We start from the raw sequence: 22,256 nt of genomic DNA on the forward strand, positions 1-22,256 counted from the left end.
CTTATTTTGGGGGTATCGGTAGGTTCTTTTGTTGTTGTCACGTTTCTTTTGTACTCGGTTATCTTTGATTGCATGCTGGTTATTGCACATGGAAAATCTGTGGGGATTCCCTTAGGGCTGGCATGACGCCACATCCTCCAGTGAGACCTTATTTCTGCCAGGCATCTGGAATCCCTGCTAGTTAGGTACCAGCACAACCTGAGTTCAATGCTGAGGTCCCCTTGTTCACCCAAGCTATAAGAACCTGATACAAAGGCCAGACTAACACCATGACATTCCCTTCCCACCCCACGTTCTCTTTCTCTTGCTCTCCTCAGGGGTAGTGGGTTTACTTTATGGTTTCCTGAGGTTGGGGAGATGGAGAGGCTTTTTCTGGTTCACTTTTACCATGAAGTAATGGGAGAGGGCAGTGTGGTAGAAAGAACAGTAGGTGGGGGAGTCCAGGTAAGCCCTAAAATATGGAGTGTGGACCAGCACACCAGGTAGACACAGCCTGAGCTGTCTGATATCACTATTCTCTACTTCCGTTAGTTAACACAGAAAATAACATGTGCACTTAACTCTGGACATAGTGTCTTTACCTCTGTAATCAGTACAAGTACCTTGGGGTGCCTGGCTGGCTCAGTTGGAAGAATGTAACTGTTGATCTTAGGATTACTTAAATAAAAATAACAAAAACCAAAAACACATTACAAGGACCTTAAACCATTAAGAAGTCGATCCTCTCTTAAATTGCTTATTTCTTGTGTTTGTTTTTTTTTTTTTTTAGTAATTTTTCCAAGTTTGTTTGTTTGTTTATTTATTTATTTATTTATTTTGAGAGAGAGAGAGAGAGAGCAAGCATGAACAGGAAAAGGACAGAGAGAGCAGGAGAGAGAGAATCCCAAGCAGACTCCACATTGTTAGCCTGGAACCCAGTGCGGGGCTCAAACTTATGAAATGTGAGATCATGACCTGAGCTGAAATCGAGAGTCAGACCCTTAACCACCTCAACCACCCAGGGGCTCCTGTTTTCTGTATGTATTTTAGTTCTGCTTTTTAAAAAACTCAAAGGGTGCCTTATTGTGTGTAGGACTGTTGGTGTTTTGTTTACCACTGTCTTTGGTTTATCATTCATTCCCTTCTGCATTCTAGACCTCCCCTCTGCAGTGGCTTTTTTTTTTTTTTTTTTTAATATGGAATAGAGCTTATAAAATTCCTTTTGAAACGGTCTGTCGATGGCAAATTGTTTTCACATATCATTGTCTGAAAATTGTCTGTATTTTGTTCTTGTGACATTTATTTTCCCTAACGTGGGCCGTTCTGTTCACGTGCAGTGCTTGTGTTGCCGGTGAGGGGTTGGGGCCTGTTTTGTCATCGTTAAGAGTTTTTTCTTTGGTTTGGGCATTCTGCAGTGTCACTGTGACCTGTTGGGCTAGATTCTAAGTGTATTTATCCTCCCTGCAAAAGGTATCAAACAATTCCTCAACCATCGTGTCTTAAAATGTCTCATCCCCACTCTTTCTTCTCCCCTCGAATCCCAATAGGTGTTTGTTAAGGTGTTCCCTGACTCTTCCATTGCTTTGTGCTGCGTGTCCCAGAATTTCTTTAGCCCCACCTTCTACTTTACTGATTCTCTGTTCAGGTGAACCTAATCCACCGTTAAGCCTTTCTGTAGAGTTTTGACTTTGAGTTATTATAATTTTCATTTCTAGAAGTTCAGTTTGGTTCTTTATCATATCTGATTTTTTTTTAATGTTTATTTTTTTTGAGAGAGACAGGAGCATGAGCAGGGGAGGGGCAGAGAGCGAGGGAGAGAGGGAGAGTCCTAAGCAGGCTCCATGCAGAACTCACGAAACCCTGAGATGACCTGAGCTGAAATCAAGAGTCAAGAACGCTTACCCGACTGAGATACCCAGGTGCCACTACAATGAGTTTTACGATGTTTAATGATATAGAAAGATGTTAATGATATATTTGTTAGAAAAAACTGCAGGTCTCAGTGTCAGTAGTGGTTCTGTCTGTATTATGGAGTTGCTAATTAGTTTTTTGTTTTCTAATTTTTAATAAAATAGATAGAAGTGATTTTTTTTTCCCCAGTACATATGTATTTCTCCCCATGATTGGTTTAAAAGATTTTCTTTAAAAAAAGCTTTAGAATATTGTATCTGAAAATGGCAATGTTCATTTGCCGATATTTGGATAAATGGGTAAAGCCTTCTCTTGCATAAACCATGTGCATAATATGCTTTTGTTTGTCTATTTATTGGTTTTCTTTAAAGTGAAATAGGAATTTAAAAATACTTCTGAAGAAACCTCAGTGCAGAATCATTTTGCATTTTTATTTATTTGAAGTTTTATTTATTTAAGTCATCTCTGCACTCAACATGGGGTTCAGATTCAGAACTTCGATTGAGAGTCGCACGCTCTTCTGTGATAGCCACATGCCCCTCATTCTAGATTTTTTAATTTAATTTTTTAACGTTTATTCATTTGTGAGAGACGGGGGGCGGGTGGTGGCAGGGGGAGAGAAAGAGAGAGTGAGATTCTAAAGTAGCCTCCAGGCTCTGGGCTGTCAGCACAGAGCCCGACGTGGGGCTTGAACCCGTGAACTGTGAGATCATGGCCTGAGCCGAAGTCAGCCGCTCAACCGACTGAGCCACCCAGGTGCCCCACCTCATTCTAAATTTTAATGTTTTCTCTCCTGTTTCCAGTTATCTTGGCCTATGCCTGTTTTGACAGCAGTTTTTCTTTTTTTTAATGTTTATTTATTCTTGAGACAGAGACAGAGCATGAACGGGGGAGGGTCAGAGAGAGGGAGACACAGAATCTGAAACAGGCTCTGGGCTCCGAGCTGTCAGCACAGAGCCCGATGCAGGGCTCGAACCCACGGACCGCGAGATCATGACCTGGGCCGAAGTCGGACGCTCAACCGACTGAGCCACCCAGGAGCCCCAACAGCAATTTTTCTTAATGGCTTATCTCTAATTTTTTCTAAAACATTTTTTCTTCTTGAAAAAAAATTTTTTGAATTTCACACTCCCATCTCATTAGTTTGTATAAGTAATTTGTGAGAAGAATATGATCACCTGATTCTTGGTAAGTATATAGGTGAGCCAATTCATGCAGAATAGCAAAGTGTACTACAGAATAGCTTTGTAACCCTGACCTGGGTGCCCAGAGTGCGATAGCTTTCCATCTGTATATTTTGCAAGGGAAATGGAGAGTCAGTACAGTCAGGTGCTTAAGATAGCATCTGCTATATTACTTTGTAAAACTAAATTTTTTGTAAAAAAAAAAAAAAAAAAAAAAAAAAGGTGCCATGTTTTGAATTCTATCAGATAGGAAAACAATTTTAATCATTACCGTTAAGGCTCAGGATATAAGAAGAAATATTGTTGTCCAAAACGTTTTTTACTTTCTCCCTTTCTCTTTCTCCAGGTGGGTCCTATGTGTATGAACTGAGTGCAGTCCTTATACACAGAGGAGTGAGTGCTTATTCTGGCCACTACATTGCCCATGTGAAAGATCCACAGTCCGGTGAATGGTATAAGTTTAATGACGAAGACATAGAAAAGATGGAGGGGAAGAAATTACAACTAGGGATTGAGGAAGATCTAGGTAAAACCTTTAAGTTGTGAGTGCCCTTTTAAAATATAAATTTTTTTTTACTGGAAATATTTTGATAAATTTTTATGGCCCAAGATTGGTATGGGTTATTAAGGGTATTTGCATGTCTTAAACACACGTAAAATCTCTGAACATCTTTTGTTAGCAATGCCTGAATTAAAAAAAAAAAAAAAAAAGATTTTCCTCCAGAGATGGTTTCCATGATGTTTTTCTTTGTGTTGGGAGATGTATGTTGGAGAAATAACTCTAGCAGGGGACCTTTGCTCTGAGAACAGTGCCTGCTCCTCCCTGTTAAGTATCTTATGCCATCCCCAGAGTGTGATGCAATGCCTCTGGGGAGTAAGCTGCTTGCGATTTTGTAGTGATGAGGTCTGCCTTCACAGTGCTTTGTGAATAGCACCTTACTCTGGAGCTGTCATCCTGTCCATTTTCTTGGGCCAGAAGACCCATCCCTTCCTAACGAAGTGCACAGTTTTTCCAGTAGAAGCCATCTCAGCTGAACTTTTCATTCCTCTGTCTCCGTGTTTGTCATTCTTGGATGCGGCTTGGACTTGGGAGTCTAAATAAGAGAAAAGGAATGGGAATGGGTGTGTGTCTCCTCCACAGTTCTTCGTGGATCAGAACCACTTGCCCAAGGTGTCAGGGAGGAGCATGGCCATTGGAGTTGGCTTTCCAGGCATGTGGGTAGATCTTTCTGCAGATATTTAAGTGGCAACGATATTCTTGTAATTGAGAGAGGTATTTTCTGCTTTTAAATAACAGGTGTTTATAGATATTCAGCAATGTTATTCCCATCCCATCTTAGTAACACTCAAGGTCTTAACCTTTGCTTATAATTTTTCTTTTTGTGAGAGTCTTTCTGGGAACAAAACTGAGATGTAGCTTTAAATTATGAATAATTGTGTCGTGGTTTTATTTGACTGTTCTTCACTGAAGTTTATTCGATTTGTCTTCATTTTAGTCAGAATTGTAGGAATAAAAGCATTGGTAAGGCTGTCCTATCTACTGTTTCTAAGCAGCCCTAAATTTTAGAGTAGTTCAAGAGAAAGAGACTCCACACCTATCAGGATTCCATTCCAGTGTTTTTTTGTTTGTTTCTAATGTTTATTTTTGAGAGATAGAGGGGGAGGTACAGAATCCAGAGCAGTCTCTAGCCTCTGAGCTGTCAGCACAGAGCCCGACCCCACAAACCGTGAGATCATGACCTGAACCGAAGTCAGGTGCTTAACCGACTGAGCCACCCAGGCGCCCCTCCATTCCAGTGTTTTAATGCCACTATGCAATGTTCGTTACAGCTTTCATCTGTTGTTTTCTTTTCATCAAAAACAGAAAATCCTTGTTTGTTAAATTCCACAAGTCATTTTCACCTGTGTTCTATTATGAACTTTTACGAATTGTTTTATATTCCCATCTTCTACAAAGAATTGAACATGTTAAATCATAATACTTTCTGGTTAGAAGTGCCCAACTGCCTCTTTACTGTATATGCTCCTGATGTTTTTAATTTACTGTTATGGTGGTCTTCAAACTTTTTGTTCCTGTATTCTCTATAAGAATATTGAACGAATTTGCGTTCCTTGCATGTTTTAAAACCCGACATTTTCGTCATAATTTTAAGTGCTCCAAATAATGTGATTTTCTGACATAGTGAAACTGGAACATCACTTTTAAGAGCGTCCAAATGAAATTAGTTAACAGTCAATACCCACTATTTCAGAGACATATGAATTGGTCTTTGTTTATAGCAGGACACTTTCAACCCTCCCCCTTTCTCCCATACTAGTATTTCCATCATTTCCATCTGACCCTGCAGAATTTTATTCTAATGGAATATACTTCAGATTTCTTTAACCATAAGGCTCTAAATAGTTAAAGTTCTTTTTGATTGAACTTTTTCTTTTTTCCCCCCAATATCCTTCTCCCTTTCCCCTTCTCCCTCCTGCCCGCCCCCCCTTGCCTCAGGATCTAGCTTTATCTTTTAAATTATAAATATCACCACATTGGTCAATCCCATATGAGTATGTTATAGAATACTCCTGAATCAAATAAAAAGCAAAATTTTATTGTAAACACATCTTTTAATGACATGGCTGAGAAATTTTTTTTAATCCCTGGGTGAGGTTATATCTTTCCTTTGTAAAGTGGGAGAGGGATGACTGAGAAAGGAGAGGCAGGAGCTATCAGTGGGACCTCAGCTTTGAGGCAGCTCGATTCTACAAAAGTATATAGTGAATTGGAGATCTGGTCATTGATTTCCTGAGAAGTAAGCATGATCTCATACCACCGGAAGGTTACCCCTGGATCCTAGGCACCAATCTGAAGATCACTTTCATGTGATCCACTTGCCATGCAGAACACTTAGGAATGAATGCCATGCTACTGAATTTGTAGAGATTAGTGGCTAATCTTTATGCTCATTAGCATTTCACTATTTTGAACATGCTGTTTTATTTCTTTGGGCAATTAAATCTGCGTATTTTTTTTTTTTTATAACTTATTGAATTTTGATTTTAATTCCAGTTAACATATAGTGAGTCAACAATTCATCTGCCAGTGTACTCCCTAATCCCCGTCATCTGTTTCACCCAGCTGCCTGCCCTCCTCTGCTCTGGGAACCATCAGTGTGTTCTCTGTCATAATCTGTATTTACTGTATTTTTTTTTTAATCCTTCAAAGAATATTCATTTTGGAGAGAGCTCGAGTGCGCAAATTGGGGGAGGGATGAGAGAGGGTGTGATCAGAGGATCCAAAGCTGTCTCTACACTGACAGCAGCAAGCCCAATGCAGGGCTCAAACTCCCGAACCCTGAGATCATGACCTGAGCTGAAGTCGGATGCCCAACTGACTGAGCCACCCAGGCGCCCTGATTTTTAAAATCTTTTTAAGTTTACTTATTTATTCTGAGGGAGAGGGAGAGAGAATCCCAAGCAGGCTCTGCGCTGTCAGCACAGAGCCTGACATCGGGCTCGATCTCACTAACTGCACCATCATGACCTAAGCCAAAATCAAGAGTCAGACTCTTTACCGATTGAGCCACCTAGGCGCCCCTGGACTTACTTTTGTAATTTAAGATCGACATTAAAATAAACTCATAGCAGTAGTACTTTTTATTTGGTTCTAGGTTTTTCTTCCTGAAAAATAGTACTTTCTTACCATCTTATAGAAATGGAATATGGCAGGCAAAGGGGGTAGGGTAGTAAGCTTGTTTAAATACTCAAGCATCTAAAGAGCATGCTGACTTTGTATTGCCTTTTAATGTTTCAGATCCCTGTTAAAGTATCTTGAATGTGTATTATAGAAATTTGTTTTCTGTGGCCCTCCTCCTTCCCCTCCCCTACAAAAGGATGAACATACTAGAGGCATTCTAATTTAGTTATCTTTTATCTCTCGACCTCAGCAGAACCTTCTAAGTCCCAGACACGTAAACCCAAGTGTGGCAAAGGAACTCACTGCTCTCGAAATGCATACATGTTGGTGTATAGACTACAAACTCAAGAAAAACCCAACACAATTGTTCAGGTACCAGGTAAGCAGTTTTCCAGGGTTACATAAGGCAAATATGTTAGAATACTGTGCTCAAAGGTCAGTGACAAGAACTTACTGCTTTAGCGGCATCTGGGTGGCTCAGTCGTTTGAGCGTCTGACTTCAGCTCAGGTCATGATCTCGTGGTTTGTGAGTTTGAGCCCCTCATCAGGCTTGCTGTGCTCATCACAGAGCCCGCTTCAAATCTTCTGTTCCCCCCTCTCTGTCCCTCGCCCGCTCACACTCTCCCTCAAGAATAAATAAAACATTTAAAGATAATTACAAAAATAAAAACTTCCTGTTTTAATTTATTAAGATAGGTTGATTGCAGATAGTAAGTGTTGGTGAAAGTAAATGTAATCACAAATTTGCTTTTAAAGTAGTGAATCTTGGGGGTGCCTGTCTGGCTCATTTGGTGGAGTGTGTGACTCGATCTCATGAGTAGTGGGTTTGAGCCCCGTGTTGGGTGTAGAGATTACTTAAAAATTACAAAATTTTGGGGTGCCTGGGTGGCTCAGTCGGTTGAATGCCCAACTTTGGCTCATGTCATGATCTCATGGGTCGTGGGTGGAGCCCCGGGTTGGGCTTCTGCTGTCAGCACAGAGCCCGCTTCAGATCCATAATAAAATCTTAATAAATAAATAAATAAAGTAGTGAGTTTTTTAAAATAAAGGTACCATTAAAAAAAAAGTTTATTTTGAGAGAGCAAGAATGAGAGATAGCCTGCACGAGTCAGGGAGAGCCAGAGAGAGAATCCCAGGGAGGCTCTGAGCACAGAGCCCGACATGGGGCTCAGTCTCAGGAACCCCAGGATTGTGACCTGAGCCGACATCAAGACTCGGAGGCCTAACTGAGCTACCCAAGCACCCAAAAAATAAAGGAACTTTTAACAGAACTGTTCCACTGACCCCTTCCCTCCCAAAGAAAACCACAAACAATTTTAAAAATTTTATAGGTAAGAAAACATGTATTTAAGGAACCATTTGGTTTAATTTGTAAAGCATACAAGTGGGTTTTACCCACTTAGCAAGGTGCCCGGCTGGCTCGGTTGGTAGAGTATGCAACTCTTGATCTCAGGGTCATGAGTTGAAGCCTCACCATGGGCATGGGCTTAGAGTTTACTTAATTAAGAAGGGGTGGGGGGTGGGGAAGAGTTGCTACAGGCCTGAGGGCAGTCTTAAATTGTCATCTTACCTACTACTGGACTGTGGTCTGTGGCATCATCTGTTTTTAAGTGGTATTTGTGAGCCATTTGATGGCTCCAGTTGTCTGGTGACATCATAGAGAACCAGATTGGGAATTACCTAGTATCATTCAAGTGGCTGTTTCCATTTTCACTCTTGTCTGCAGGTTATAGATCTCTTACAGAAAGGGAGACCGCAGTAGGAAGTTCCCGCTAGAATCCTAACCGATATTTGCTGTAATTTCGAGATTGGCATGGTTCTGTGTCTTTAAAAACAGGAAAACATTAGTTTTTGTCTTTCTGTTTTGAATAGCCTTTCTTCAAGAGCTGGTAGATCGGGATAATTCCAAGTTTGAGGAGTGGTGTATTGAAATGGCCGAGATGCGTAAGCAAAGTGTGGATAAAGGAAAAGCAAAGCACGAAGAGGTTAAGGAGCTGTACCAAAGGTTACCTGCTGGAGCTGGTCTGTAAGATATTCTGGGACAGCACTGCTGCCATTATGTGCCTTGTTTCTTTCGTGTTCACAAATGTATATGAACAAATTTTCCCCTGCCCTTTCTTATAACCCGCTAACGCCAGCTTAAGCACTATAAAATTACTATGTAAACGAGCAATAATTTGATGCATAGCATTCCATATAGTTTTCATTATCATGTACTTTTAAGAATGGGAAGCTCTTAACAAATTAAAAGGTTTAGGTCAGCATTCTGCATATGTATGAGTCTTACAGGCATTTCTATTTTGTGAGATACTAATTTGTTCTTAAAAATCTGATTGGGTTATGGAAGCAACTCACTGCCCTGACAGTCTTAACAGGCAGTCTTGTCTGTGTGCTATTTTTAATGATACTGTTATACTAATTTGAAATTTAATATCAAACATTATGCTAAGAATGGAGAGCTTTCTGCTGACCCTTAATTTTTTAAGAATTATCCCACACAAGCCAGCTCATCCCTTTACTGTGTATGTTTATTCAAGTTTACCTAGTGCCTTAGAAAATCCCAACTTTTTAAGCCTTCAGTACCATTGGTAACGATGTGTCTTTAACGTTTCCTAGGCAGACTTCCCCATGTCCAATTCCTACGTAAAGAAGAGAGGCAATTTAATCCTAAATTTTGAAGATAAATACTCAAGTATAATTGTACTTGTGGTTTTGTCTTTTTCATATCTTATTTTTCCATTACTGGTATACTCTTTTAAACAAAAGATGAATATAAATTGCTAAATCTGTAAGAGGGACTCTGAACAGTTCTTTCTAAACCACATCTTTATTTGATTCTGACTTTTTTTTGTAATGCGTTGGTCTCACTCTGTCCCAAGGGTTGGGATTATTCTAAAGAATGAGACTGACCCTGATGTTACTGAAAATGATTTGGACGTGAATATGATTCAAATACCGAAATTTATTCAAAGGAGTTGAGACCTAGAAATCTATTTTTTGAACTGTATTCCTAGTTTTCTGCATTCACTGGACAAGAGAATGGTTCAAAACTGCATTTTATGTTAGATGCAGTTAAGTCCCTCTCTTTTAAAACCACATTGTCCAAAGGCAGGATGTGTCTGGTTAGCACATACTTGGGCATCTCCTGGCTGTTTTCAGTCTCTAAGAAACTGCTCTTGTGTTCTTAGAATATCTCTCCGTTATCAATACTTTTACCAGTTAGGAACATCTTCCTCCCATTTGCAGTAAACATACATAGTAGAATATCTATGTCGTGTTAAGTGTTGAAAATCCAAAATCAGATGAATGTGGTTTTGTGCTGCCAATCCTAGTCTTTGTTATGCATTTTCTAACTCTTACTTGTGTTTGTGAACATTTATATAAAAGAAGAGTCATTTATCCTAAAACATATGCCTCATTGGGAACACAGACACTTTTGGCCCTTTTTATTGAAATTTAAATAAGGTATCTGCAAATAATGGTAAAGTATGTCTAGGTGAAGTGTTGCAAATATTTTTGAGGCCACAGTCTTTGTAGACTTTTATAATAACCCCCAAGGGATTTCCTTACGTTCAAAATTCAGGCATTAAAAAGAAAAAAAAAGTTACACATAACTTTAACCAAAATGTACATTTCTCTCTGGTAAATACTGTCACAAGTGCTTTCCTGTTTTGTGAAGTGGTGAGATGATAGACCGTTCAGTATTTCCACCTTGGCGATTAGAGTGCGCATTCCTTTTTCGGTGCTTGATTACCCATGCCTTCGGAAGACAGTGCTGAGCCGGTTTGCTAGATCACAAATCATAGGGAATCTGCCATGAGTCTTTCTCTAGGACAGAAACGTCAGTAGTGTAAAAACTCTCCAGAAGCAGATCTGCCTTAACTCTTGAGACTTGAGCTCGTCCCTGATTGTCTGGGAACTCTTGGCAGAGACTGATCCAACTCTTTATGGTAATCGAGATTGGGAATGGAAAGACAGACAGACCTATGTGAACCACAGCCCCTCTTCCTTCCATGGGTCCTCCAGCACACTAAAACTAGCACCCTGAATCTAGAAAATCAGTAGAATTAATAATACAGAATTCCATCAGAACCCCAGAACTGCTCTCTGCTCTCTCCCTTCCTCCTCTTACTGTAAAATCAGATGTGATTTTTCTGATCTTCATGACTTACTTTTAATTTGTATGTAACTGCTCAAAACCAAAACAATAACCTTCACTTGGAAGTTTTCTGTGGGATTCGAGTAGGGGATTGGGAAATCTTGTCTGAAGCAGATTGCCTTTGAGTCACATTATCATACGGGTCCGGGGTACAGCCACCCTGGGCTTTCAAATCCAGCAGCCGGCCCTTGGCACAGAGTGTTTTCTGTACTTCCTGGACTCCTTTTCTCGTGAGGGTCGGGATCCTTATGGTTTGTTTGCAGTTAGCAATAGTGGGCATTGTCTGCTCTTCCCTCCCCAGCACCTGGGGACATGAGAACACCTGGTGAATGGTTCTTGAATGTTCCTCTGTGTCACAGTTCAGTTTTCCCTCCTTTGATGGTCTTCAGATTAGTAAAAATTTTAATCTATGTGACTGTATTTGAGAAAGGATTAGATATGCCAAGAGTTTCATTTTGCTTTCTTGGACAGAGATCATGTATCTTAGTAAAATTCTGAAGATAACCAGGTGTACTCTGTCCCTGGCAGATTAAACTCGATAAATGCCAAATAAAATTGGGAAGTATTTTGAATTTAATTAGCTGTATCATTATATATTGTAGAGTGTCACAACCATGTTACCTATACTGAATCTTAAGGTCTCCACTTTATATATTGTGTGAATGTATGATTAACTTTTCTATATCTCTTTTCTTCCAAAAAGCTCAAAATGCTTCACATATCTTATCTTTTACATTCAACAACATCCCTGTGAGGTAGGTAGAAGGCAGGTATTATTACCTTCATTTTACAAATAAAAGACCTGAAGCATAGAGAGTTCAAGTGACTTGCTCAAGTTCAGTTTCTTGGTGGCAGAACTTGGATTAGACCTTGGTCTCAACTTGGCAGTCATGAGCTCTTTCTCCGCAGCTGCATTAGGGCTGACCAATCCATCAGAAAGCTCTCAGTTGACGATGTACAGTCTTAGAACAAATAATGGGATGCGATCATGCTGAATTTTGTTTTTGTAAAAATTGAAGTGTTTCACACTGAACTTAAATGGAAAGTAGTTTTCTAGACTTGTCACTAACTCTAAGAGAGGTATACAATTGGTCAAAATGGGCTTTGCATTAAATTGTCTATCCCTCAGATCTCATCAGAAGTAGTACATGATACAAATACGTAAATTCAATCTCTGTATGTTTTCTTCTATGTTTTATGCTGGGACTCACTGGAGATCTTTGTAAGTAATCAAAGCTGGCCCTTTGTCCTTAATTTTGACTTTTAGGGAACTCTGGGACTCTTGTTTTCCCAAATGAAAACTCATTTCGAGGTGGTTCAGTTTTGTCTAAATTTTTGCAACGTCAAAGTCGCTAACAATTCAATTCTAGTGTAATTCATACTGGAATTTGTATAAAATAGCTTACTTTCTTGATATACGTTATATAACAAGTAGCTCATGATACGGACTGGGGTGGGGAAATCAAATACGTTTTAAGTGACACCAGTATCCTCTCGGACGAAGAAAAAAAGTTCAGTGGTTAAAACTGGCTTATAAAAGTGTGGTTATGGCTGATGAGGTTAATTTGTAAAATTTTTTCTGAGGTTAATTTATAACTTGGAACTCAGTCTCTTCATTTTCATTTCCAGATGTATTTCACATTGGTGAGAAGTGTTTATGAAAATCGTTTATGAAATGAACATAGTAGGGAATGAGGGTATATGATTTGCGTGCCAATGTGTGGAGCATGGCTTCTAGTCGACAGTCATGGGTGTCCTGATCAGAACTCTGCTGTGCTGTCAAGCAAGACACTTCTCTCTGTGGATGCCTCTTTTGTAGAATGTGGTTAATAATACCAGCCGCTCTCATAGGGAACTGTGCAGTCTCCTATCGTGCACAGCTCCTTGACCTAGAAGAGGGTTAGTTAAATGGAGTTTTATGTCAAACTCCTCAACATTTTCCCTGAAGAGTGATTCTTCTGATTCTGCTAACTTTGGACAGAGTTTGTATTGTCTTTAGAGGAAAATGAGTATCACTTAGTCAAAAAGCTGTGAAAATACATAGATGCTTTCTTTTGCTTTTTCCCTCAGAGCCCTATGAATTTGTCTCTCTCGAGTGGCTACAGAAATGGTTGGATGAATCGACACCCACCAAGCCTATCGATAATCACGCTTGCCTGTGTTCCCATGACAAGCTTCATCCTGATAAGATATCAATTATGAAGAGAATATCTGAATATGCGGCTGACATTTTCTATAGTAGATATGGAGGAGGACCAAGACTAACTGGTAATTCGAGGTGTTTTCTCTGCTGAAAAAGTAATGCCTTAAGTCCTCAGCTTGTGGTCTCTGATCATCTCACCCAAACTGTGACAGCCAGAGCAAATGCTCCTTACGCTTTGCAGAAAGGGTTTGCTAATGAGAGAAGTTATGCAGCATTAGACCTTATAAGCTATTTTTATTTTATTTTTAAGGTTTATTTATTTATGTTTGAGAGAGAGAGAGCACACAAACGGGGGAAGGGCGGAGAGAGAGAGAATGAATGAATGAATGAATGAATGAATGAATCCCAAGCAGGCTCCGCACTGGCAGCACAGGATTTCCGACAGAGGGCTCCAACTCACGAACCGTGAGATCGTGACTTGAACCGAGATCAAGAGTTGGACGCTTACCCAGTGGAGTCACCCAGGTGCTCCTAGACCTCATATATTTGTAACGTTAGAATCTAAGAAACTGACACTTTTCTTTGAGTTTTAACGATGGATTTTGCCCTCTCAAAGACAAAATTTTCCTCTTTTGAGGAAACCACGTGGTAGTCTTTTATTAGTTTGTACAGTAGTCTTCAGAGTACTTGAACCTTGGTCTGGTAGATTGGACATCTGATTTGACTTCCGTAGATTGTTCACTTAGCTTATGAATGGAAGCTACTTGATGCCACCTTGAATGCAGAGGTATTTATAACCACGTAGTGTCCGTAGTCCGTTTGCTTCCGGTTGTCTCTCCTCAAAACACTTTCCTTTTAATGAGCTACTGGCCACACAAGGCCTCCCTCCAGTCTGTCGGTGAATCTAATAAAATTGTGCAACCACGTTCCCCCTTTCCGAAAACAGCATTTAATTTAGTAGAAAGGGGGAGCGTGGTCGTACAACTTACTGCATAAAAACTGGCATTTAACTGCAAGATTCAGACCTTCTCTTGTACACATCTGGAGTTTTGCTTTCCCAATTTGTTTTTGATTCACGATCAGTGAACTAAGCAGTGATTATATCATTCCAAGAATCACATTTCCGGGCTGCCTGGGTGGCTCAGTTGAGCCCCACGTCGGGCTCTGCACTGACAGTGCAGAGCTTGCTTGGGATTCTCTCTCCTCCTCTCTCTGCCCCTCTCCACCCTCCTCAACGTAAATAAATAAAGTAAAAAAACCAAAATCACATTTCGTGATTCCTGGAGCTGTGAGTTTGGGGCCTTGGTGGTGTTTTTCCCTGTAGTGTTCTGTGCTTTCTGTGCTTTGAAGTGTTCCAATATTTCATACCCCCACGAAGCTCTCATTTAACATTACGTTTATAGTTGTCAGATATGTTGACACTCCTCTGTGCCCTCCCCCCCCACCTGAGAGCCTCCATTATTAACTACAGTCTTGTAAAATAGGCATCTAAATCTTGTAAAATAGTAGATAGCATAGGTAGTTGTAGCGAATGGTGACATCTCGCCTCGCATTGTTCTTTATGTACAGAACAATATTGGTGTTTTGAAATCTGTATCGCCTAAGCAACGTAGGATATATGCTAATCTGCTCTGCTATCAAAACATGCAACTTTGATTGAGAATTCTGTGTTCTGTGTAGTACTGACACTTCCCTATCAGGAAATTAGTATGTGAATGAACCGTTTCCTTTCATTCCCTCTAGTGAAAGCCCTGTGTAAGGAGTGTGTGGTAGAACGTTGTCGTGTGTTACGTCTGAAGAATCAACTAAATGAAGACTATAAAACTGTCAATAATCTGCTAAAAGCAACAGTAAAGGGGTATGTTACACAGCGCATGCTGTTTATGACGAGCTGCAACAGTTGTAGAGGAAATCACGAAGCGGCTTATTAGTTCCAGACCATAGGAGTTAGGATGTTTTGAGGAAAGGGTGATGCGGTGGTTGACAGCTAGATTAAATGTCGCAATGGTTGCCACTGCGGCAAAGATAAGGAAAGCCAAGTGACACAGCCTTTGTGACTGCACTCCCTCTGTTAGAAAAGTAGAAGCAGAGGTGTGGGTCTGCAGTCCGACCAAACCAAGCAGCATGTTAGTGCGTTCGGGAGTGGAATTGTCAGTACTCCTGGCAGGCGTGGGGGTGCCCCCTTTAGAGAGCATGACGTGTATTAACAAATGGTCCCCCGTGGAGGGCCCTTGTCGAAAATACCCAGGGTACTTGTAGTATGTCGAGCATCACTCCACAGAGTATCTTGCACCCAGGAACCAACAAAATCAGGTGGCATTTAGTATGGCACCTGTTATGTCTGGGTTTAATTGAAGGTGCGTGTTTTCCAAATAAATATTATTCACTGTTTTTGATCATTCTGTAAACAGCCTAATGAGTTCTCAGATGTGTGTTTGCATATAGACGTGGATGTGTGTGAGAGTACCTACAGATGTCCTTGAAGGCACAGCTATATGTAGTTGTGCCTGGTAGTCACGTGAGAGAAAGTAGCCAGCTGAGTCGGGTCAAGCTTGAACGTAACTGAGGAAGCCGGACGAGATTTGGGATGGAACCAGAATGAATATGAGATCTGTGCTATTCAGTAGTGATGAGGAAAAATGGCCAGGATGCAGGAGGGGGATAAAAATGGTGTGGACAACAGAGTTTGAATGTTAGTAATTCGCTCTAGTTGTGGCCTTTACAGGTAAAGAGGGGATGGGGGCCTCAGGAAATACTACTTGCGTGACGTCACGTGCTCTCTGTTCCACAGCAATGACGGGTTTTGGGTAGGGAAATCTTCCTTGCGCAGCTGGCGCCAGCTGGCTCTCGAGCAATTAGACGAACAAGATGGGGACGTCGACCAAAGCAACGGGAAGATGAACGGCAACACCTTAAATAAAGGTAATGTTGAAAACTAGTGTGTCAGTGGTCATAAACTATACCGTGACACACCCATACGGAATTGCCATGTACCGACTCGTATTGGTAAATTTCCTTCAGAAAGTATGTTGGGGGCTTGTTTTCCAGTGCTTTTGTCAACATAAAGAGTATACCATTCACATCAGTTTTTACTAGTCTGATAGATGAAAAATGATAGAGCAGTGTCAAGACTGTGCCTTTCAAAATTATCACTGAGATTAACCATGGCCATTTATTTGAGAAGTTCATTGTGTTTGTGATGGGATGAGGAGACAGTTACCTGGTCAGTGTCCTTTCTTTTTCATTTTTTTACTGATTTGAGAGAGAAATCGCACACACGTGCACAAGTGAGGGAGGGGGGCAGAGAGGGAGACAGAATCTGAAGCAGGCTCCATGCTTGACTGCAGGACCCTGGGATCATGACCTGAGCTGAAACCAAGGTGTTCGACCAACTGAACCAACCAGGTGCCCTTCCACTTGAGTTTTTTAATGATTAATAAATATTCTTTACATATTATCTTAAGCGTATTAAAAATGTATACTTAACATAAAACCCCTACGTAGTTATTCTAATCTCCTTATGCTTAAGGATTGTGTTCCTGGTATACACAACTACAAATTCATGGTGACACAATGCAGACAAATAGTAAAAGCAGATGTTAGAAGAGAAATGTTAACAGGAAACGCACAGTTCTTATTATACGTTTTTGATGTTATCGGTTAAGTCCTTATTTCTCATTAGCCTTTTCTGAAGTTTTCCGTTCAACCCCTAAAAGAAGAGGTAGGTGAAAATAACGTGACATGTGGATGATTAACTTGGTTTAAGATCCTGTATTCTGAATAGCTTGACTAGAATTAATGGAAGGAGATGTAAAGTATTTTTCAACTTGAAAAAAAAAAAAAAAGAACATTTTCTTGCATAATCTAAATCTTTAAAAAGTAAAACTGCCATTCAGATATTTTTCTTTCCTTTTAAGGGAAAGAAACATAGCGCTTCTTAGCATAACCATGTACGAATCACTTGGGTCTAATTTTTGGAATGTTTCAAGTTTCCTTTGTTCGGAATTGTGCTCAGCGGTACTGCTGCTTTGACCTTCAAATATAACAGCTAGAATGATTATTATCTGTGTTTCTTTTGATTAGAGGAATCAAAAGAAGAAAGGAAAGAAGAGGAGGAGGAATTAAATTTTAATGAAGACATTCTGTGCCCACATGGTAAGCTAGAAGCATACATCTTTTTTTCTTAATGTTTTATTTTATTTTTGAGAGAGGGAGAGACAGAGAGACAGTGTGCGGGCAGTGGAGGGGAAAAGAGAGAGGGAGACACAGAATCCGAAAGCAGGCTCTGGGCTCTGAGCTGTCGGCACAGAGCCCGGCATGGGGCTCGAACTCTCGAACCACGAGATCATGACCTGAGCCAAAGTCGGATGCTCAACCGGCTGAGCCGTCCAGGCGCCCTAGAAGCATACATCTTGTGTTGTTAGTCTGACGTTAGTGTATCACAGATGTTTTGTTAAGTATTCTCCCCGGGTTTCTGAGAGAAGTAGGCCCTGATGTGGCTGTCATGGTGCAGTAAACCGGCTTTCTAATGTGCTTGACTTTTCCTATTTCTGTTCTCCCGTCCTTTTCCCCAGTTAACTTCTTACCGCCTGCTTTCGTGCCAGGGCCTCTCATATGTTCTTTCCTTGCAAACAATTTTTTTAAAAAAATACAAAATAGGATTTTACCATATTTAGAAAAGAAACTTTGTCGTGTGTCAATTGAAAGACTGAGTTTGAAGGCAGGAATGTCCGTTATGTCCCATGAGTGAGAGTCTTTGTTTGACTTGAATACTCTCAGAACAAAATTCATATATTTCTTATTCTTAGGGCTACTTCTGGTTTCATTTCTGAGATATCCATTGAGTAGCTACTGTGTGCTATGTTCTCTTAATGATAATTTCCAATTTTTTTAAATCAATCCTGTGTATTTGATTATCTCTTACTTGGTCTTAGTGCTCACTTCTAATAAGTAACTTTTTGCAAGGGACTCCTTGTATATGGCACACAGTTTCCCATTCTGTTAGCTGTCTGCACATCAAAGAGGCATCAACTAACTTCTCAAAGGCACTTACTGCATAAGTCTCCTTCCTCCTCTCTCATTTCTAACTGTATCCAATTCTTTTTTTTTTTTTTTCCTTTTTAAACATTGTTATTCAGTTATTCAGGGACAGAGAGAGACCGAGCATGAGCCGGGGAGGGGCAAAGAGGGAAAGAAGGAGACACAGAATCTGAGGCAGGCTCCAGGTTCTGAGCTGTGAGCCCAGATCTTGATGCGGGGCTCGAACCCATGAACCGTGAGATCGCGACCTGAGCCAAAGTCGGCCACTTAACCACCTGAGCCACCCGGGAGCCCCCTAACTGTATCCAATTCTTAATTCATTAGTTCATTCCGAATCAGCGCACGATAATCTCATATTTACCCTCATGCACCTTAGTGCTTTTGTATCAAGACTCCTTGAAGACACTAGTGACAGTAATTGTCAGGTGAGTGATGCTTGGCATGGTGATGTTGCTGACCATTATCACGCTGTGCTTTAGCTTGCTAGCTGAGTGGCTGAGCTCACTCGTTTGCTGACCATACCACGTGGAGGGGGTGTCATCGTGGGATGTGGATTTGGGTGTTTGTGGGTCATGGGTCCCAAGCCCATCTGTCTTTCCTGTCACATCACCCTTTCTCCCATTTTGCCCTTCCTTACACTAGGAACACACATGCGGGTTAGACATGCCCTCTGGAGTGCTTGACAGAACAAGCAGATAAAGGTGAAGCGAATAGCCAAGAGTGGATCAGTTTTTTTCCTCCTGCTGTGGTGTCAGCTTTTTTTTTTTTTTTTTTTTTTTTAAATCCATCATGGCATGGGTGTGGACAGTGGGGTAATTGTCTCCCTTTCGAGAGTTGAGGATTCTGTGGCTCATTGCTACTTTCCCTCGAGGTGCTGCCCAACTGCTGGAAAACGCGTCGCAAGTCGGATGTCATCTTAATCCTTAGCTCACTGACTTTTGCTCTGCCTTCCCACTTCTTGTCTCATCTTGTCATTTCAGGATTACAGTTTTGACAGAAAGCATGGCAGACCTGAGTGTGATTTCAGAACTTGGGCTGCACTCTTCAGCAGAAATTGAGCACAAGAGCTGGGGTTTTGTTTTGTTAAGATCTTTGGCTTGATCTCAGCTTCGTGGCATTTTGTTGCTGTACATTATCTAGTTTTGTTTTTGTTTTTTACTTTAACGCTTATTTATTTTGAGAGAGAGAGAGAGAGAGCATGAGCTGGGGACAGGCAGAGAGCAAAGGAGAGAATCCCAAGCAGGCTCCACCAGTGCAGAGTTCGATGCAGGGCCCGAGCCCACGAACTGTGAGATCATGACCTAAGCTGAAACCAAGAGTCGGACACTTAACCAACTGAGCCACCCAGGTGCTCTGAGATTAAGAGTGAGTGCTCCACTGATTGAGGCGGCCTGGCACCCCTATTTTACCTCATATTTCAAAAGTATGGTTCTCAACGACTGGATTTTGTGGACCTCACTTGTCAGTGTACTGTCTGCCCATGGATGCCAGGGTTTACAGGTGCAGCATATTGTACCTTAGAAACCCACTTCACTCATTAGATTTATATTAAAACTCCTTCCTGAGCTGTGGTGGTGGTGGTGGTGGTAATCGCACTAATAATAGTAAGATGATAGTGGACATTTATTGAATGTTTACCATGTGCCCAGTCGTTTTCTAAGCGTATAGGTATTAGCTCCTTTAATCTCTACAACAACGCTGAGAGGTATTACTGTCTTATCTGTCTTACTGATGAATAAGTAAAGTGAGGCACACAGAGGTGAGAATCACCTCAAGTTCACCACACTAGAAGGGTAGTTTTGCCAAGCGCGGGAAGAGTTGCTCTTTCAATGTACCATTTGTCCAGAGCCATTCTTTATAGGTATTTTTTTCCCTTCCATTTCTGGTAGCTTGTCAGATTTTTGTCCCCAGTGTTGTGACATCTCACCCGGGCCTGTCTTGGCGCAGGCCCTACCTCACGTACTGTGCAAGATGCTCTCTGGTTGCCGGGTGTGTGTGGCAGCAGCTGATGATGACGAGCTTTGCTGTTAGGGTGCTGTGGCTGGGCTGTTGTGCTCGGGAGTTCTCCTTGTTGGTGTCTGTTCTTGGGTGCTCGGATCTCTCCATCAGCATTTTCCATTTTCATGCCTGGACAATGCTGACTGCGCTGTCGCTGCTCTGGGGTTGTAAGAGAGAAGAGTGCTTGGGAGCCTTTGCCTTCTGTGTGAAACATTTACTGGTCCCCCTCTCAGCTCATGACCGCATTCATGTCTGCACTTTCTGTCCTCCAGTGCAGGGGGAAGCCTGTGGTCTTTTGTGGGTAGAGTGGCTTTTATCTGTAGGGCATTGAGGAAGGGCGTGAGAATTTTAACTGCCTCCTAAATAGAGACTTTTGGTCTATTCTCCTGTTTTGCAATCTCATCCCTACTTCTGTGTGCTTCTGATTCCTGGGTCGATGGGGGCTGTTCTGCTGTGTAGTAAATCTGGTTACTTCCTGACCTACACCACATTTAAATTAATTTTTCTTCTGTCTCATCCATTTGCTCTTAAGCTTCAGACATTTTTGTTGGCATTGCTCCCTCTGTGTTCTCTTTGTCACCATGATTTTATAAATTTTTTTAAAAATCCCTTTCCTCTGGTGTAATGATATTTGAGGAGGCACTGAAAGTACAGTTATAAATGTCATTTTTATCTGGAAGTCCTTCTTTTGAATTTGCATATTTGTATAGTAAAATCCTGATGTATTTCTAAAGCCCCGTGTATATTTAATACATCAGAGATTTATGTGAATTAATCACCAGATTATACTCCATTAGGAGATCGATTACTACCATAGAGTTCAGTATTTATTGCAGATACTTTCTATGTATTAAGTGTTCTTACCCAGTTCATTGTATATTCATTTAAGTGGATAACCTTCCCGTAACTTAAACCTCTTTTGTTATACAGATTGGTTAATAGTTGGACAGCATTGCGTTTTATTTTTATGTGTTTTTCAGGTGTTCTATGCCCCAAGTTACTGTAGTTTAACCTAGATTTTGTGGGTGAGGGTATTTACACACAATGTGTGAACTCATTGTTTACTACTAGATTTCTGTGTTTGTCAGAAGAATCTTTGGGAATTAGGCCATCCAAATGTGTTTGGTGAATTTAATCTTTCATGACTGGTTTGATCTGTATTGGGAGATGTTGGTCAAGAGTGAACTTAGTTGATAGGCTTTTTCCTTTCACGTTTTAGGAAACTTATTGCAGAATACAAGTCTAAAAAAAGTTGTTTATGACCTCATAATAACTCATATTCGGATACATTAAATCATCACAGCAGTTATTAAAATGATTTGTACCTAAGTATAGACACATCACAAGGAGCACAGGGGACAGTTAAACTGCAGCAAAATGAATGATTCATATACTCTTCTGACTTCAAAATAAATTTAGGTTGTTCTTTATACCCATCCCACATTAAAGTAAGTCATTACGTAAAAATAACCTCTTATTGGGGCTCCTGAGTGGCTCAGTCGGTTAAGCGTCTGACTTCAGGTCGGGTCATGATGTCACGATTTGTGAGTTCAAGCCCCACATCGGGCTCTGTGCTGACAGCTCAGAGCCTGGAGCCTGCTTGGGATTCCGTGTCTCCCTCTCTCTCTGCCCCTCCCCCACTTGTGCTCTGTCTTTCAAAAATAAATAAATGTAAAAAAAAATTCAAAATATATTAAAAAAAAATAATAACCTCTTATTAAAACAAGGGCAACACATCCATGGTTAACATGACATGCTATTAATGTGTGTGTGTGTTTGTATTATTTACTTTATTCACACTGCTTTTCTGAACCACACCGTGCGATACCATGCGCGTATATACATAGCATGTACGTCCTCTTTAGTCCTTTTTTGGGAGAAAGGAAAGAAACCCCTTTAAAATTGTAACTGCCTTGGAGTTTTTTTTCTAAATCGGTTGTGAAAACCTACTGTAATCTTTTTGATGGCTGCATCGTATTTCACCAAAAAAAGATGCACTAAATTAACATCTGATAAACCAGTTAACTTAAAAAAAATTCCCTGGTTGTGTCTGGGGATAGACATGTTGGAGTGGATCTTCATAGCCTCAGGAAATTTAACAGCCTGCTCAGAAAGTTAATTTTTGCAGTGTGACCTATTTTCTCTGGTCATGTTTTTTTA

At 40.7% G+C, this 22,256-nt stretch overlaps 1 protein-coding gene across 8 annotated transcripts in view; it reads left to right on the forward strand.

Moving 5' to 3' along the window:
• USP48 (ubiquitin specific peptidase 48) overlaps nucleotides 1-22,256 on the forward strand; it is a 115,434-nt gene that overhangs the window by 66,105 nt on the left and 27,073 nt on the right. For 3 of the 8 annotated variants that reach the window (XM_060621773.3, XM_060621767.2, XM_060621769.3), the window contains 7 exons: nucleotides 3,421-3,600; nucleotides 7,007-7,135; nucleotides 8,629-8,778; nucleotides 12,986-13,183; nucleotides 14,802-14,916; nucleotides 15,850-15,980; nucleotides 17,142-17,213. In XM_060621773.3, the coding sequence (XP_060477756.2) occupies nucleotides 3,421-3,600; nucleotides 7,007-7,135; nucleotides 8,629-8,778; nucleotides 12,986-13,183; nucleotides 14,802-14,916; nucleotides 15,850-15,980; nucleotides 17,142-17,213 (975 nt within the window). Of the gene's footprint in view, nucleotides 1-3,420; nucleotides 3,601-7,006; nucleotides 7,136-8,628; nucleotides 11,671-12,985; nucleotides 13,184-14,801; nucleotides 14,917-15,849; nucleotides 15,981-17,141; nucleotides 17,214-22,256 lie in introns of those variants that run through there. The other 5 variants (XM_060621768.3, XM_060621770.3, XM_060621771.3 and 2 more) reach the window with 5 other exon arrangements.

Source organism: Panthera onca, chromosome C1, assembly GCF_046562875.1.
Source record: "Panthera onca isolate mPanOnc1 chromosome C1, mPanOnc1 haplotype 2, whole genome shotgun sequence".
Classification (NCBI taxonomy): domain Eukaryota; kingdom Metazoa; phylum Chordata; class Mammalia; order Carnivora; family Felidae; genus Panthera; species Panthera onca.